Here is a 19318-nt window from a genome sequence, read left to right on the forward strand (position 1 = left end):
ACTTCTTCCTGGTGTCGGCAAACAAAATAGGGACGGTAATACCATGCCTATTTTATAGGGTTGTCCTAACCAAATGTGAAATGTGAAAGTACTTGGTAAGCTGTAAAGCTTCCATAAGAATGTATGGAACTCATTATCGTGAGTCAAGATTTTACTGACCTGAGAGTAGCGTACCTTTGGAGTAATTTGAAAGAAAAGACTGTGTTAAGAAGACTGTATTAGGAAACGGGCTGTCCTGAATTCATTTCTATAAAAAAAAAATCAACTCCAAACAATGAGCGAGAAATAGAAACACAGACTTTCTGCCACTAGCTCTTCATGATTATCTTTTGGGAAGAAATTTGCCACATTAATGAAGTTCTCAAGATAGTGAGATTAATCCATAGGCTCTTTCCCCTTCAGCATGGTGAGGAATGCGTTTAGGGGCTTTTAGTTCTTGTGTTGTTCAGTTCATTGCAAAGAATTGGGATTGACCTGATAACAGAATGCCAGCGATTCAAGTGCAGGAATGATTTGTAAAATGCTTCCTTCCAATCCATAGGCTAAAGAGAAATCGAAAGAGCAATTATTCCGACAGATTAATTAGCAAGACTCTGAACAATCGGGACACGTTATTTTCAATACGGAGGAGTTACAGGGTGCTTGCCTAAGTGGTACCCACATCTTACCCCAGCCCTTTACCAAACCAAGCTGTCTGCTCATTTTTCTTTAGTCATGCCGCGGACTGCTTTGCGGCTCCCAGGAGTTCAGTGCTCGCTGTGGGTATAATGCGGAATTTACAATATGGAAGTAAGATTGCTACGTGAAGTAACTCCGAGAAAGCAGTCAACTTTATAAAGTGGATTGTGAGGGAAGGGCCCACCATTCTCAGGTTTGCCCAGGCCACAAAGCTCGACCTAATGGATGACCTGGGTCCTTCGCCCATCCCTTCTGATCAGCTCTGATCAGACGCCTTCTGACGCCGCCTCTGAAATTCTTGTTTCATCGGCAGCCCCTTCTCCTCCCCTCTGCTCTTCCCATAAGCTATGGCAACAGTTTCCAAACCAGTTTCCCTGCCTCGAGCTTCAGCCTCCCCTCCACCCCCCAGTTTGTTCTCCAACTCCCCAGCAGAACGATCTTGCTAAAACACAGATCTGATCAAGCCGCTGCCCTGATTCAAAACCTCAAGTTATTCCCAGAGCCAACAGATAAAATCCAAACTACAAAGCATTATACAGCCAGAACCCCACTTATCAGCCTTGCCTCCTGCCCTATCCTTCCGTGGACTCTCGTTCTCTTCCTTGGCCTGCCCCTCCACGCCTGCCATCAGTGCAGGATGTCCTTTGCTCCTCTTCCGATGCCCCATCTTCCGTGAGGAGCCTTCCCTAACCTCCTGGTCACTTGTCCTTTTAGTGCCCATAAATACATTTCTCATGCCTCTGTGACAGGAACTCCTCAAGGGCTGATCCCTTTCTAGATCTCCAGCGTGTAGTGTTCTGTCCGGTACGGCATAGTTGGCCCGTGCAAATTTGTTGAAGAAAGGAAAGAATTGCTAGTATCCTTCCCAAATGCATACCTTTCTCTTCCACCACAAAGAAGAAAGCTCATTTTTTAATTCAGTGTGATTTGCAACGTGCTGATAGTTCTAGGTATTTGAGGAGGACAATTTCCACACAAGCTTTCTTTGTAACTAGGCTTTTAGTGAAAAGGCCATAATTGCTTGTGGCCTAAGATTTCCCTTAGGCCACAAGGAATTCTCATGCTCTGCTTTCCCTAGGTACTATAAGTCATATATACAATCTGGCCAAAGGGACACGTGGAAAGGTTTTACCTTTAGACCCTTCGATCTGTAGGATATGTCAGGAATATTTAAAAAAAAAAAAAAAAACCAACGGCTAAGCACATCTTTAATTTCACAGAATTTCAGGCTATTGGACTGGAATGGATATTAACCAGGACCTTCACCCTGTATGGTTATGCGGGTTCTGGACGGTTCAGCCGAAGGGGGCGCCATTCTGTCGGATTCCAATGTGAATGACTCCTTCCGCTGCTTATATTACGCACAGCCTCGCACAGTGTCCCTGCTTGCCTAATCCTCTCCAATTCCAGAGAATACCATCTCGGTCCCTGGGGCCAACAGGCTCGCTCAGGGTCATGCAGATATCTCAGTCATTCTGACCCAAACTGCTTCTGGAGACTGTGAAACTAGAAGAGAGAACGTTTGCTGTAGTTGTATGGATAATGGCCAGTGTGCCTTCGGCCAGACATGAAATTGAAATGATTTGGTTGATCTCTTATTATTTGCTCTCGCCTTCCACCTCCAGCTATACCGGCCTGGTTGGCATGACTTCAGCATTCAACCTATCACACTGCTGCCCTCAGTGTCACCAACACTAAGGTGGCTGTTTGTCCCACCCAGTTGCCAAGCTGTGCTGTTTGCTCTCTCCTTTGCTGGCCTTCTCCTCTGTGACCTGCTGTCAACTGCCAGTTCTTCTTTTGGCTTCTCTTCTTTGCATTTGGTGCTGCTTTGTTTTTATAGCCATTACTGGCCCCCAGTCAACGTGATCTTTTCCTCCTGGTCTCCAAACCATTCGATCACAGCATGTTGGCTGCTGGCCTGGGGTCTTTGGTTCTTTGCTGCTGCTCATAGCTGCTGGGAGTGCCTGGGGGCTGCTTCGTTGCCAAAACTTTTTAAATTTCTTTTCTTTCTCCCCTTTTTCTAGACGTGGGGCTTTCTGAATGTTTGAAGATGCCAGAAAGGTTGTCTCCGAATAGTGGTGGCTCTATTCCTAGAATTCCCCCTTGACTCTTACTTAAAGTGAACATATTGTTTGGGGGGAAGAGTCTTGGTTAGAAGAGTTCATGCAGTTCAGCCCCTCAGTAGCGAATTGTCTCTATCAAGGACAGCGCACTTAAAAATAGCCCCTCCTCTCCTCCTTTCTTCATGCTCATCATCAGTGTCAAACTAAGGTAAATACTGAGGTGTTTGGGTAGGTTTGATTGGACCTGAAGAGAAGATTGGACTTCTTGAGCCAGAGCCTTCCAGCCATAATGGACGAATGCACCGTTTGCCTCTTTGCTCTTGGTCGTTAACGCGGACAGATCTTTCCGATCAGCCAAGATCTAGACTAGAATTAGATCGAGGGACTAGTGAATCTGTTAGAGGTTGGATACTTGCTGTTTAGTGGTTGTTTGCACTTTATATATTGTTCATTGTGTAATCGGGAATTTCTTTGTAAATGTTTGGTTTTCAGGCTGGTTGGAAGGAAAATCACGCAACATTCATGAGTGAACTAAAAAATCTTCAGGCTTCTGGACTGACTACTCTTGGTCAGGCTCTAAGATCCTCATTTGATTTGTTAAATCTCAATAGATTAATATCTGGAATAGACAATTATGGACAGGTAAAAAAACTTTTGAGTGAGTACAGCTAATTTCTTTTGGTGACTTGGGGTAAGAATTTAAAACCGGGCGTGGTTACCAAGTTTTCTGCTACTTTTCACAACTGCCCAGAGGAAGTCCATATCTTTTAAACACATACTTTAAAAAAATGTCCCCCTTTTGGGGGGTCTTGTATGTGGCTTGATCATAAAATGTGTAGTGCCAATTGCCTCCCCCTCAGGTCATCAGGTGTCTGAGAATGGGATGAATAAATTGCTGACAAGTGTTGGAACAAGGTATTTGAAGAGAAATTTTCAGTGTCCTTAGCTCCCTCTCGCCTCTCCCAATTCAACTGAAAAAGTTCTAGAAGTGTCCATTGATGGATAAATGGATGAAGAAATAGTGGTGTCCTTTCCTGCCCTAGAAACTCTGCTCACAGTAACCAGAGTAGAGTCCAGATTGCAGAGCATGAGTCACTAATGTCCCCCTACCTGTGCCAGGAATTTGCCAGTCTCTTTCTTTCATGATTACTTAGACCGCAGAGGGAGAGGAGTTTTTGGATATGCGAGTTGGGGGAGTTCCCGACTTGATAAGAATCCCTCAGTCCATTCTGAATGTTACCTCTGCAGGGATTGTTACTTGGATTTCCCACCCGTTTCAATCCCTAATCTTTTCCTTCTTGTTTATCCAGGCAAATTTTATCACACACTTGAGAGATCACTGGCCAGGCAGATGTAAAAGTTTAAATACCATTTTATTACTTTACATGGCTCTAATACTTTTTAAATGTATTTTAGGGGAGAAATCCATTTTTTTTAGAACCATCTATTTTAATTACCATCACAGATGGAAACAAGTTAACAAGTACTGCTGGTGTTCAGGAAGAGGTGAGATTTCATGTTTTTTTGTAAATTTCGTTTAAATGGCGGAGAACATGCAGCTATTTCTGTGGGAGGCATACGTTTCCAGTTAAGAATAAGTTTGATCAGACCTTCCGTCTTCACAATCCTTGAGAGATTACCGAATACATGAAAGAAAAATGACCCTTTTGACTCTCTCTTCAGTTTTGTATGGGTTGTTATGATGAAACTTTTCAACTTTTGCCTTATCAGCTTCATCTTCCTTTGAATTCTCCTCTGCCTGGAAGTGAACTAACCAAAGAACCTTTTCGTTGGGATCAAAGGTTATTTGCCCTGGTGTTGCGTTTGCCTGGACTGGCTTCTACGGAACCAGAGCATCTAGGGAGTGTACCAACTGATGAGTCTGCCATCACACAGATGTGTGAAGTCACAGGAGGTATTGGCAATATTTCATATTTCTAGAGGAGGAATTCAGAGCAGCAGAGTATGGTTTTGCTTAAATGCCGTATCCTGTCTTGTCTTGTTTTCCTTCAGAATCTTTCAGCTCTCCTGCTTAAGCTCATCCTGAGTGTGATGTTTGCAGCCAACATAGTTATGATTGGTTCAAGATATACTCTACGATTTCAGATGCTTACATTGTTAAGTAGTATTTTATTTGCTCAAACTGACACTATTTGCTTTTCCTTCTGGTATAGGTCGCTCCTACTGTGTTAGAACACAAAGAATGTTGAATCAGTGTTTAGAATCTCTAGTTCAGAAAATTCAGAGTGGTGTAGTTATTAACTTTGAAAAAACGGGACCAGATCCACTTCCTGTTGGAGAAGGTACAGTACGTGACTTTTTTGTGGTTTTTTTTGCGCCCCAGAGAATGATCCGAGGTTGGGAAGACAGTAAACTGATAATAGACACAGCCTGTACTATCCACACACGTTCATGTGGTTGCAAACATCCATCCAAACAATGGCCATGCGTTCACGTGTCAGTTGGTCTGATGCTAACAACTTTAATCCAGTGGCAAACCTTCTTAAGAAAATTCTTCCTTTTTCTTACCCATTTCATCTTCCCTGGTCCCAGTCTTGGGATACCCTGCATTATTCACCTCTCTATGAACAAAGTACCTGGAGAATCATGGAGGAGTGCCACTTAACCAGTAATCTGGTTTTGGTCTTGTGAGTGCCAAATGGGCCACGCTATCTTTATGAAATCTGTGTTCGGTACCGTATGTCAGCAAGAGATTGTGAACCTTTATCCGGAAACTGCTGATATCCTATAAGATCCTACACCAGTATTTTCCTGGCCACTGTTTAACTGCAGAACCTTTTCTCTTCAAATGACATCTCACAGAACGTCCCACATCTCAAAACAGACAGATTATGGCAGTGGATGATAGCAGAGGTCCTTTTGTACAGGGGAAGGGTCTTCTTCAAATCATCCCTGCGCCGCAAGCCCTGGAGCACTGTGCGCTTCACCTCGATCCTGTGCTCTCGCACACATCATTACCACCGTGCCTGTCTGACCTGATCCATACATTTTTTTTTTTTTTAAGTAGGCTCCATGCCCAGTGTGGGGCTTGAACTCACAATCCTGAGACGTAGAGTCACATGTTCTATCGACTGACTCAGCGAGGCTCTCCTGATCCATGAGTTTTAATTGTGTGGCCACAATCAGTCATAGCTGCTCAGAAAGACATACGTCTCTGTCGGAAGCTGTGGATCCTGTGGCTCCTGACCTTTCTGATGTTTAGTGCCTTGAACCCTTTGAGAAGCTGTTGGAAAAATAGAGACCTCTCTCCCTAGAAGAACGGACATAGGCCACACAAACACAATTTTGTATTTAATTCTAGAGTTTCTTGGACTCCAGTGTAAGAACACCCACCACAGAAGACTGAGGCCTCACAGTCTGTTTTAAATTCATTAACGTAATTGTAAAGGAAGGACATGTTATGTATTGCTAACGATTCACTGCTTCATCCGTACTTTTGTGTTCAGTTACCTTATTGTGAACTGGGGATGGTCATACTGGAAGCCTATTGGATTTGGTGTCATGTAAATAGCTCAGATTTTTCTTTCTAGCTCCATTTCTCCTTTGTCTACGGTTCTTTTTTTTTTTAATTTTTTCCATGTTAAAATTTTTTTAATCTTTGTTTATTTTTGAGAGAGAGAAAGAGAGAGAGTGCAAGTAGGGGAGGAACAGAGAGAAAGGGAGACACAGAATCCGAAGCAGGCTCTGGGCTCTGAGCTGTCAGCACAGAGCCCGACGCAGGGCTCGAACCCATGAACCGTGAGATCATGACCTGAGCCGAAGTCGGACGCTTAACCGACTGAGCCATCCAGGCGCCCCTACATTCCTTCTATCTTGGAGTGAATCTGGATCGTTTTCATTTTGCTTTTGTAGTCATTGGGTGGGTTTACTCAAGCATATTTTTGCCACTTAATGGGGACTAGAAAGAAAAGGCAAATGGAATTTATGACCTATTTTGTCAGATTCCACAAATGTAAAAACTATACCAGGGGATGAGTGATTTCATTTGCCTGATTTTGAAGAATAACTCTAGTTGGCGTGCTGTGTTTAATTTATGTGTCCAAATCTCAGCAAATTGAAAATTAATTTTATAATGGTTTTCGATGTAACTATGCATTTGGGGCATAGTTAAGGATCGGGGTGTTTTGGTTTGTTTTGTACTTTGCTTTTAGCTGAAAATTTTGTACAAGAAGATCAGCAGCTGGAAAAAGAACTGTATGCCTTAGTGTCTGTCTTTGTTTAACTTGTAGATGGACTTACGGATTCATCCAGGCCAAGCAATTCATTTGCTGCTCAACCCTGGCATAGTTGCCATAAGCTGATTTATGTACGGCCTAACTCTAAAACTGGTGTTCCTGTTGGACATTGGCCAATTCCAGAATCTTTTTGGCCAGATCAGAATTTACCTTCACTAGTAAGTAGCATAAAACAAAATGGTAAACATCATTTGGGTTTTCCGTTTCCTGATTACAGTGACCCTTGTAAATTACTTTGAGAATTTTAAGCCGTGCTTTCTATCTCTTGCTGGGAGTCTAAGCTTGTACCAAAAAGCAAGAGAGGACTTCGTGCTATTCTGGCATTCTTCCTTTCAGTGGCTTTTGCCACTTGAGCTGCCCACTTTGGATGTTAGGGCATGGCTATTTTTGATGGTGTTGCGATCGGTGGTTTGGCTCTTATTTCAGAGTGGCTGACTTGATTTACATGGCAGACGCAATGTCTGAAGAGTGCTAGCATTGATTTTCATGTACATCCTCAGGGAATTACAATTTAGCTTGCACCTTGTGTAGGTTCTAGAAACATATTCAAAACAGAAGCTCTTCTACATCTTTCTAGGGAGTCACTAGACACCTAGTGGAACTTTGTGGACCTGCTTTTCATCTTTTTGTAGTCAATGGACTTGTGTTCCTTGGCAATGTACCTCCCAATGATGGGTAGTTAAGCAATATATATATATATATATATATATATATATATATATATATATATTTTTTTTTTTTTTTGAGAGGAGGCAGAGAGAGAGAGAGAGAGAGAGAGAGAGAGAGAATCTCAAGCAGGCTCCATGCCTGGCACATGGTGAGCTCATCATCCTGAGATCATGACCTGAGCCAAAATCAAGAGTCAGACGCTTCAGCAACTGAGCCACCCAAGCGCCGTAACTAAGCGATCTTTTAAAAATTATCTCTCAATGAGGACTTTCCTTTTTCCTCACTGCATTCAGGAGAGGAGGGTTTGATATTGTAGTTGCTCCTTTTTAGTCCCAGATGAAGTGGACTTTTGTGGGAGACAGGTATCTGCTAACACGGGAAAGCGCACGAAACCCACTCCCCCTTCTTCCTCCCCGCAGCCTCTGTAAAAAGGCCAGAGCAATCCTCCTTCTGTGGGCACAAAACAATCACCGAGCCTTCAGTTTAGCCCCTTACTGCTTCAGCCCGTCTCTGTTCTGTGTACGTTTTAGAAATTTCTGACGTGAACTGCATTTTCTCCTGGCTTACTCCTTTTAGGCTCCTGTTTTCAGGAGAGGCCATGAGACTATAGGACTGAAGGGCCACTTCTGCCCCGGCTGGGAGTGAGGGTACATCTCCTCCACCTTCCCTCAGGGCTCCAAGGTGACACACTGGTCAGATCCCGGTGCCCAGTTGCTCTCAGCTCGAAACCCGAGAGAGTGAATGTTTTGGTCACGAATTTACTTCATTGTCGCCAGTGACGGGGCTTCGCTTGGGTCTTTACGGCCTTTTTTTTTTTTTTTTAAATCAGTTTAAATGTAAAAAGCCAGAAATATTTCTCAAGTCTAATTGAAATGAAAATCAGGAAAAAACTGGAATGAAAGAAATTCCAGCTCACTCCCACATCGCCTGTGTTACCTACCATCCCTCCAGCTCTGAAAGCACATCTGATGGCTGTTTGTTTCGACTCCCAACACATCTTGTAGGTGTGTAAACCATAAAGGCAGAGGAGCATGTTTTTCCCCTTTAACGGGGAAACAGAGATGGTTTGTCACACTCATGCTCGGCTTAGAGAGCTCTCGGCAAGAACAGGTGCAGCCACATCTCACCCTTGTCCCCGGGACTCGGTCCTGTCTTCTCATCTCTTGGGATTTCTCCTGCAGCCGCCATGTCTCTCCCGGGCGCTCTCTATCCCCGCAAGCTAAACCTGTTAACGAAACGGCTGCCCCACCAATCTGCTCTGCTACCCCAGGCACAGAGGCCTTTGCAGCCCAGTCCAAAGCATACCCAGCCCTAGCTGTTCAAGGCAAGCGTGTGGGTGTCAGGAGTGCTATAAAAATTTCAGTTGAAAAAAAAAAATTTCCACTAGTCCTGGGTGTTGTGACTGGCTCATTCGGGGACACCTGCCTTGCCCTTTCCATGCCTTTACAGTTTTTCATTTTGCTTGTTAGTGGCTCTAGGTCTGTCATCAACTCATCAGAAATCTTCATGGATTTCTTCTTGGCTAGCCACGTCTGGCCCATCCGTAACCTTTTGGGTACAAAGGAATGAAGGGCGGGTCATGCTTGGAGGTTGCAACAGCGGATCTGAAAATCAGGGTTCATCCTATGGATCATCGGTGACTTCCTAACCGTATTCAAAGCAGTTGTAGTTTTCACTTCGCTGAAATGGTAGTTACAAGTGTTTGAATTTACCTTTCCTCCTCCCAATGCCAAGTACATGGAAGAAATAAAGAATCTGTGGGCCCTTCCCGGATGGAAGCCATTGGTGATGCCCTCTTTTTCAAAGCGCTGGTTTTCTCTCAGCGATGGTTTAACAAAAACACGAAAGGGGTTGCAGATTTGTCAGAAATATAAGCTCACTTGCTAACGGACCGTATTTTCCCCTCTTGTTTTTTAGCCTCCACGAACATCTCATCCTGTTGTGAGGTTCTCCTGTGTAGATTGTGAGCCAATGGTAATAGACAAACTTCCTTTTGACAAATATGAACTTGAACCTTCACCCTTAACTCAGTACATCCTGGAACGAAAGTCTCCCCATACCTGCTGGCAGGTACTTCCCCTTACCTGTTGGCCCAATGTCTGTAACCACTCTGGGATCGGGGAATTGTTTTGAGAAGTTGCAAAGGTTAATCTAGGAATAATTAGACTGAATCTGTTAATAACTTTTCTGACAAATCCTATCAAATAAGCAACAGGGCCAAGCAAATCATTTCAGTGTGATAGGAATCATTAGCCTCCTGACATTGCCATTTAAGGGAGTGGAATCTGATGACACCTGTGTATTTGAGGATTTGGCGGACCCCTTGAAGCCTATTCAGGGACCCCAGGTTAAGCATCCCTAACCTAAAGGATGTCCTTCTATTTAGCTGTGGCTTCTGCAGCTGAACCTTAGCGTGAACTTGACAGATTGGAAGTACAAGATCTATTTTTTTTAAAAAAAAATTTTAACGTTTATTCATTTTTGAGAGAGACAGCGTGAGTGGGGGAGGGGCAGAGAGAGAGGAAGACACAGAACCCAAAGCGGGCTCCAGGCTCTGAGCCGTCAGCACACAGCCCGAGCGGTGCTCGAACCCATGAACTGCGAGCTCCTGACCTGAGCCGAAGCCGGACATTTAACCAACTGAGCCACTAGGGCGCCCCACAAGATCTATTTTTTTAAGCTTTTCTTTAAATTCCAGTTAGTTAACATACAGGGTAATATTAGTTTCATGTGTACAAAATATTTTTGACACAGACACACACACAAACCTTAAGCCCTGAAACTACTTTTTGGATTAGTGTAATGTAACCAAACTTCTCTTCCTGTACCAAGCACATTGGCGTGTGTAATGTGGATTTTACTTGGACGAGGCAAATGCACATATGCTGGCTCTTCCAGGTGTTATACTCCAGCCAGAAGGGCTTGCTGATTCGTTTATAGATTCACCTTTGGATATTAGTTTGTAAAAATCCAGACACGGCAGTCACAGCCTTTTTATTTGGATATAATAAGGAGGCCCCACGCTGGAAGTATGTGTGTTCTATTTCTAGACTACAGCACCATATAGCAAATCAGTGATTGTTAGGTTCTATTTACACAAGAAACACTTTTAGACTGCCGTCTGTTTCATCCTAAAATGTGCGATTATTGCTGCTAGCTGTCTTTAAGCCACTTACATTCTCCAAAGATGCTAAAACTGGTTAGAAAAAAAGGAGCAAGCTTAAAGCAAGCATGTAAGAGTGCAAGAAACAGAACAATCTCATAAATATAATAGTGAGCAAAAGAAGCCAGACATAAAAGATCCCATGTCCTATGATTCTATTTTGTCTACATTCAAAAAAAGGTACAGTTGGCTTACTCTGTCAGAAGCCAGAATAGTGGTTTTTCTTGTGGGTGCAGAGTTGTGACCAGCAAAGGACATGAGGGGGTTTCTGGTCATCGTTCTATTTCTTGGTCTGGGTGCCAATTACACATGTTCAGTCACCTCGTGAGCATTCATTGAGCTGTATACTTTTTTTTAATGTTTTCTTTTTATTTTTGAGAGACAGAGAGAGACAGAGCATGAGTAGGGAAGGGGCAGAGAGAGAGGGAGACACAGAATCCGAAGCAGGCTCTGGGCTCCGAGCTGCCAGCACAGAGCCTGACGCGGGGCTCGAACTCACGAACCACGAGATCGTGACCTGAGCTGAAGTCGGACGCTCAACCGACTGAGCCACCCAGGAGCCCCATTGAGCTGTATGCTTATGATTCATGCACATTTCTGAATGTATGTTTATATTTCGGTTAAGTGCACTGGAAATGTGCTAGAAATGTAGAGCTATGGATAGTAGAATGTTAAAATCAAGATAGGAGGTTTGACTTCATGGGTTGACAAAAATTTCGCAATAAAAGCAAATACAAATTATAGCTTTCCCCTAACATAAGCCCTCTTTTCCAAATGGCACATTTCTTGTAAATCTTATCCAAAGAAACTTAAATCCAGCCCTGGCTTCCTGCACCACCCCTTAACTATGCCACATGCCTATCTCCTGTACCTTATGTTACTTTGATTTAGAGTAGTTTTAATGCAATGAATTAGTGGGGATGAACAAGAATAAGATGAACCAGGAGCCAGGAAATTTGGCTAATTCCTAATGGAGACTGGATTCCAACCCTTAACTCTGCCACCAGTTTATGTGGTCTTGGGCCAGATACTTACTTTCTCTAGACAGTCTCTAATGATCCCTTTGAACCCCCAAGTTCTTTGAATCTGCAAGTGATAAGGAATTTGGAAGAACTCGAAGGGCTTATGAGAAGGAAGGAAGGGAGGAAGGAAAGGAAGGAAGGGAAAAAGGGAGAGAGAGAGAAAGAGAGAGAGAGAGAGAGAGAAACAAAACAGTGTTTCTCCCTTCATGGGAATCATAGGTCTGACCCTTGACAGTGTGTGTAATGCTTTTGATCCTTTATGATGATTTTTCCTCTTCTGTTATACACACTTAGGAAATAGGGCAAAACGTACCATGTGTTATTACAGATATTTGTTTCTATTAAGGTTCAGATTATGACACAAAGTCTAGATGAGTCCTGTTTTACAGCTCAACTCATTGTATGTGGGGTCATAAATGGCATAGGAAAGATTTATTCTTAGCTATGACTAAACATAGCAAGAATTCACTCAACTGGTAGATGATATTGCTGGTACCAGCAATTAGCAAGGTAGATGGATTCTCTTTACCACCAGGGTTTGACTTTTGTCTTAAATGATCCTGCTGAAGGACTTTGGAAAAGACAAAAGTCTACGTCCCTAAAAGTATATGTTGGTGCCCTGATTTGGTCCAAAGAGCAAACACGGAATACTGAGAAGGCATGGTAGCCAGAGGACTTCAGCACAGCACAGCGAGTGTATGGGAACTGACAATATAATATATAGCAAATCAGGAATATCGATAAAGGAGAAGATGGAGTCACACGGAATAAAGATTAATGTTTTGATCTTTAGTGAATGTTTGCTCTACCAGCATAATTTATAAGACAAAAATGCCTTCCAGACTGAACCAAAGCATCTCCTTGCTGCCTCAAAAGAATTAGCACCAGTGCCTGGCTTATAATAGGCTACTTGATAAATGTTTATTGGATGAGAGGCACCTGGGTGGCTCAGTCGGTTGAGCATCCGATGTCAGCTCAGGTCATAATCTCACGGTTCATGAGTTCAAGCCCCGCATCGGGCTCTGCACTGACAGCTCGGAGCCCGGAGCCTGCTTCGGATTCTGTGTCTCCCTCCCTCTCTGCCCTGCCCCTCTCACGCTCTCTCTCTCTCTCAAAAGTAAATAAACATTAAAAAAATTATTGGATGAAAAATGAATAAATGGATAGGGGAATGGGGGTACCAAAAGGAAGTAGAGCAAGACTGATAATCGTACACGTGAGGAGTGTTAGCATACTACTTTAAACGGGCTTTGCTTTTGTAATTGCATGCTTTAGGCATGGGGCCATATTCCATTTTTCTAAAGCCTCCACTCCAGTCACCACTTGTTCTTTTGAGAAGTCAGTTTGTTTTAATGGCTGGTTATCACTTAGCACTATTTCAGCCTTGTTTGCCATTGTGCTAACCAAGTAAATATTTGGACGTTGTGGTCTCCGAGCGGTTATTGCACAGTACGGTGTCATTTCTTTTTCTTAAAAAAATTTTTTTTTCATTTTATTTATTTGAGAGAGAGAGAGAAAGAGTGCCCAAGCGAGGAAGAGGGGAAGAGGGAGGGAGGGAGAGAGAGAGAGAGAGAGAGAGAGAGAGAGAGAGAGAGAGAGAGAATCCCAACCAAGCTCCATGCTCAGTGCGGAGCCCGACATGGGGCTCAATCCCACAACCCTGGGATCAGGACCTGAACTGAAACCAAGAGTCGAATGCTCAACCGACTGAGCCACCCAGGCGCCCCTCATTTCTTAATATAATGTATACAGGAATTGCGATGTGATTTAGTATGACATATTTGGGCATAACCATAGGCTAGAAGCACTATTGCCATTTTTAAATTACATAAATTAGCTGTGCCTTAGATGTTGCTGGGAGTTTGGTTTCGCATAAAATCCTTATTGTCATAACTATATATTACTTCATGTTTTTAGGTATTTGTTACCAGCAGTGGAAAATACAATGAACTTGGTTATCCATTTGGTTATTTAAAAGCCAGTACAACTTTAACTTGTGTAAACCTCTTTGTGATGCCGTACAACTACCCAGTTTTACTCCCTCTTTTAGGTAAGTAAAGTATGTGCCACTTTATCATCTTTAAACTCTTTTTTAATGTTTTATTTTATTTTTGAGAGAAGGCGGGAGGGGCAGAGAGAAGGAGACACAGAACTCCGAAGCAGGCTCCAGGATCCGAGCTGTCAGCACAGAGCCCGACGCGGGGCTCGAACTCACGAACCGTGAGATCATGACCTGAGCCGAAGTCGGATGCTCGGCTGACTGAGCCACCCAGGTGCTCCCACGTTATCATCTTTAAAATACAACAGAAATGAAAAATAGGATAATGGCCTAAGCATTTTAAATGTAGTCCAAGAGCGATAGCAGGATATAGAAAAGTTTGAAAACTGCTTTGGAAGGATAGCATTTACACACTGTTTTCTGTTCTGTTCATTTTCTTGCTGTTTCTTTTTTTTTTTTTTTTTTTTTTTTTTCACATCAGACAGAAGGGACGCGTAGCTCCAATACTGCCGTTCCCCATGCCCCCCTCTGCGCCCCCGGCTTAAAGTGCGCTTGGCTTTTTCGTAGACTAATTTGGGACACAAAATTCCATTGATTGGGGTTAATGCTCCAAGAACCTCTCCAGGAAGTAGGCCTTCTGTGCGGGTTTTGGCTCCCACTCGTTCCTCCACAAACGAGTCTTAAATGCTCTGGAGGCATCTGTTTCAGGCAAGTTAAGGAAACAGGTACAAGGGTAAATTCTGTAATGACTGTAGTTGTAGAAGCTGCAGTTGCCATGGTACAATTCTACAAGGAACAGCTTCGGCAGCTGTTACTGCGATATCACTGAAAATGTGAGTAGAGATTTTTTTTTTCTCATTGAAAGAGCCGCATCTGTTGAGAGTAATAGAGTACCACGTGGTGTCCTCCTAGCTGTGAATTGCGAACATATTTATTTGGTGGGGTTTTTGCAAAAAGTGTCAACCTTTAAGTTTAACCTAGTCATTAAAAGCATAAGATTTTTAGTGTGGTGAACTCTATTTGTACTAAATGTACTGAAAAAGCAATTCTTTTAAATGTTGCAGGTTAGGAACAGGCCATCGTAAATGTATTAGCATGGTTGTTTTGTACATAGTCTACTTCACTTCTTAGTCTAATCTAAAAATATCCTCTAAAAGGTGATTGTCATTGGGACGCCTGAGGGACTGACTCGGTTAAGCTTCTGACCTCGGCTCAGGTCATGATCTCACAGTTTATGGGTTCAAGCCCTGCATCGGGCTCTGTGCTGACAGCTCAGAGCCTGGACCCTGCTCCAGATTCTGTATCTCCCTCTCTCTCGGCCCCTCCCCCACTCCTGCTCTGTCTCTGTCTCTGTCTCTCTCTCAAAATTAAATGAACATTAAAAAAAGTTTGAAAGGTGATTGTCATTGCTATAAAATATAGGTTATGTCTTTGATATTAATAAGGGTACCAATAAAAAGTACCTATATTTTGTGGATTTGTTTAAATTATAAACAAATATAAATTCATACAAGTATAAATATATAACAAATATAAATTCAAACATGTATAAATTCATAAATAAGTTTATTATTTATTAGTGACTTATTTCCTTAAAAATATTTTTTAAAAACGAGTGTAGTTGACACACAATGGTACGTTAGTTTCAGGCGTACAACATAGTGATTGGGTAAGTCCGTATGTTACACTGTGCTCATCACAAGGGTAGCTACCATCTGTCTCCATACAACGCTATTACAATACCATTGATTACATTCCTTATGCCGTGCCTTTTAGTCCCGTGACTTATTCATTCCATAACTGGAAGCCTGTACCTCCCTCTCCCCTTCACCCATTTTGCCCATCCCCCCCCCCCCCCCCCCCGGCAACCATCGGTTTGCTCTGTATTTATAGGTCTGATGCTCCTTTTTGTTTGTTCATTTGTTTTGTGTTTTTAGATTCCACATATGAGCAAAATCACATGGTATTTGTCTTTCTCAATCTGACTTATTTCACTTAGCAGAAAACTATCCATGTCACAATCTCATCCTGTATGACTTCAGTTTTCACAACTATAAAGGGAAGGATTAGACTAGATAATCTTCACGTAGACTGTTTTATGGTATTATTTTTCTATTTTTTAAACTTTAATTATTTTTGAGAGAGAAAGACAAAGCGAGAGTGGGGGAGGGGCAGAGAGAGAGGGAGACACAGAATCGGAAGCAGGCTCCAGAATCTGAGCTGTCAGCACAGAGCCCCAGGTGGGGCTCAAAACCGTGAACCTCGAGATTATGACCTGAGCCAAAGTCGGATTCTCAACTGACTGAGCCACCCAGACGCCCCTATTTTTCTACTTTTAAGACTATATCTTATTTTGAGATAACTGTAGATTCACATGCAATTGTAAGAAATAATAAGAGAAAACCGGTGCAGTCACTGTGGAAAACAGTATGGAGGGTCCTCAAAAAGTTAAAAATAGAACTACCATATGATCCATAATCACACTACTGGATACATACCCAAAGAATACAAGAACACTAATTCAAAGAGATACATGCCACTAGATGTTTATAGCAGCATTATTTTTAATACCCAACATATGGAAACAGCCCAAGTATCCATCGATCAATGAATGGATAAAGAAAATGTAGTATATATACACAATGGAATATTACTGAGCCATAAAAATGAAATCTTGCCATTTGTTGCAACATGGATGGATCTAGAGAGTATAATACTAAGCGAAGTAAGTCAGAGAAAGACAAATGATTTCACTCACATGTGGAATTTGAGAAACAAGAGAAATGAGCAAAAGGAAATAAAAAGAGAGAGACCAACCAAGAAACAGACTATTTTTAAAAATTTTATAATGTTTATTTATTTTTGAGAGAGAGACAGACAGAATGTGAGCAGGGGAGGGGCAGACAGAGAAGGAGACGTAGACTCTGAAGCAGGCTCCAGGCCCTGAGCTGTCGTCACAGAGCTCCATGTGGGGCTCGAACTCACGAATCGCAAGATCATGACCTGAGCCGAAGTCAGATGTTTAACCAACTGAGCCACCCAGGTGCCCCTCCCCCCCCAAAAAAGACTCTTAGCCATAGAGAACAAACTGACGGTTACCAGAGGGGAGGTGGGTGGGGGATGGGTGAAGTAGGTGATGGGGACTAAGGAGGGCACTTGTGCTGAGCACCGGGTGATGTATGGAAGTGTTGAATCACTGAATTCTACACCTGAAACTAATATAACACTGTATGCTAACTGGAATTAAAATAAAAACTTACAATAAAAAAATAATACTGAGAGAGAGATGACACCAAAAGCACAGGCAACAGAAGCAAAAATAAACACGTGGGGCTACATCAAACTTAAAAACTTCTGTGCATCAAAGGACATAATCAGCAGAGTGAAAAGGCAAGCTATGGAATGGGGGAAATTCTTCAAATCATGTATCCGGTCATTTTTTGGTGTGTGTGTATGTGAGGGGGGTAGGTTTTCTGTTTTCTGTTATTCAGATTGGGTACTTTCTACTGTTCTCTTTCCCAGTTTACTGATCATTTCCTCTGCCCCCTCCATTCTGCTTTTGAGCTGTTCCATTGAGCTTTTTACTTTGGTTATTGGATTTTTCAGTTCTAAGATTTCCATTTGGTTCTTCTTTACATCTTCTGCTTTTTACTTTCTCTTTCTTTGATGAGGCTTTCAGTTTTTCTCATTTGTTTCAAGCCTGCTTATAATTGCTCGTTGAAACATTTTTTATGATGGCTCCTTTTAAATCTTAATCAGACATTTTTAATGTGTCTGTCATTTCGGCGTTGGCATCTCTTGATTGTCTTTTGAATTTGAGATCTTTCTGGTTCTTGGTATGATGAGTGATTTTCAGTTGAATCCTGTTCATTTTCAGTATTCTGTTACGAGTCTCCATCTTATTTAAGCCTTCTGGTTTAGCTTCCTGTCACACTCCTGGCAGAGATTGTAGGTACTGACTCTCCTCAGTGCCAGGAGGGGGTAGAAGTCCAGGTTCCCCACTTGGCCTCTGTTGACATTCAAAGGGAGGGGCTCCTTGTTATTGCTGTGGGGGGTGGGAGTTCTGGATCCTCACTAGAACAATACCTTAAGAATTAGGAATTCCTTGTTACTCCTCCCCACGTGGTCTACATGGACACCGCAGGGGTGGGGGTGGCCTTATCACCGGAGGGCAGTGGAAAAGTTCTATAGAACTATTCTGGGCCAAATTTTAGGACCTCATCTTTGGCCTAAGCTCAGCCTGCCTTCCAAAGTATCATATGAAAGTGCCCCTAACTAGAGTAGTTGGTCTCCCATTAGAAACTGAGATGTGCTGCACTTCACAAGACGCCCCTCCCTCTAGGCCTGGCCTTTGGTGGTCTTGCAGGTAGCAGAGGTCAGATGTGGACATGGGATAACGGTTGAGTTGTTCTTCCTTTGTCTAAAACCTCTCGCACCTAAGTTGCCGCATGTTGCACCCTCTCACTCCCCAGTACTACGTGAGGTCCTGGCACTGTGTTCTTGGTCCCCCGTTAGGCTGTATTACTCTCTTCCCCAAGTGTCAAGTTCCCTTTCTCCATGAAACGCTTCTGTCCCAAGAGATACATGTGCCTCATTTGTCCCTGGTCCTCCTTACGCTGTGACACGGAGCATCCCACCCTGCCTAGAGCGTCACCATCCTCGGTAAACATCTCAAACCAGAATCCCCAGAGGCACCTTTGATTCCTCCCCCTTCTCCAACCCCACACATCCATCCGAAGGTCAGTCTATCCTTGACTTAGCTCCCATTCTGCCCTTTGGCTTTAAATATCCATTTTCAGGGACGCCTGGGTGGCTCTGTCGGTAAAGCATCTGACTCTTGATTTCGGCTCAGGTCATGACCTCATGGTCATTGAGCCCTGAGTTGGGCTCTGTGCTGAGCGTGGAGCCTGCTTGAGATTCTCTCTCTCTCTCTCTCTCTCTTTCTCTCTCTCTCTCTCTCTCTCTCTGCCCCTTCTCTGCTCTCTCTCTCAAAATAAATAAATAAACATTAAAAAATAAATATCCATTCCCACGCTTTTCTGTAACCTGTGTCTTCCCAGGAGCACAGGGTTTTTCACACCATTTGAGGCTGGAGGTCCTTGTGCCCCCGAACCCCAAACTTGAGTTTCATGTGGAGTTCTGAAATGGACACTCTCAGCATTTCCACCATGACTTCGCTTTCTGGGTTGTGCAGCCCCATAGTGTTAAGAGTATGGACTACAGAGCATAGCTGCCCTGGTATGGATCTTGGCTCTGCTGTTTGCTCGCTTTGTGATCTTGGATAAGATACATAGCTTCTCTGTGCCTTAGGCATTTCATCTGTAAAATGGGGGGTAATGATAGTGGGGCATTTAATCCCAAAGGCATTTAGTTGGGATTAAATAAATTAATATCTATGTTATCTTCATAGCTCTTAAAGGCACTGCTAGTCCATATTAAGGACATTATATAAAGATATAGGGCTTTTT

At 43.0% G+C, this 19318-nt stretch overlaps 1 protein-coding gene across 13 annotated transcripts in view; it reads left to right on the forward strand.

Moving 5' to 3' along the window:
• The window catches only part of INTS6L (integrator complex subunit 6 like), a 55990-nt gene that overhangs the window by 19615 nt on the left and 17057 nt on the right, over positions 1–19318 (forward strand). For 10 of the 13 annotated variants that reach the window (XR_008289867.1, XM_027054840.2, XM_027054843.2 and 7 more), the window contains 7 exons: positions 3234–3383; positions 4158–4247; positions 4473–4656; positions 4916–5044; positions 6992–7155; positions 9584–9736; positions 13769–13901. Coding sequence is in view for 12 of the 13 variants with exons in the window: in XM_027054840.2 (XP_026910641.2) it covers positions 3234–3383; positions 4158–4247; positions 4473–4656; positions 4916–5044; positions 6992–7155; positions 9584–9736; positions 13769–13901 (1003 nt within the window). In the remaining variant the exon portion in view is untranslated. Of the gene's footprint in view, positions 1–3233; positions 3384–4157; positions 4248–4472; positions 4657–4915; positions 5045–6991; positions 7156–9583; positions 9737–13768; positions 13902–19318 lie in introns of those variants that run through there. The other 3 variants (XM_027054847.2, XM_027054851.2, XM_027054849.2) reach the window with 3 other exon arrangements.

The sequence above is a fragment of the Acinonyx jubatus genome, chromosome X, assembly GCF_027475565.1.
Source record: "Acinonyx jubatus isolate Ajub_Pintada_27869175 chromosome X, VMU_Ajub_asm_v1.0, whole genome shotgun sequence".
NCBI lineage: Eukaryota > Metazoa > Chordata > Mammalia > Carnivora > Felidae > Acinonyx > Acinonyx jubatus.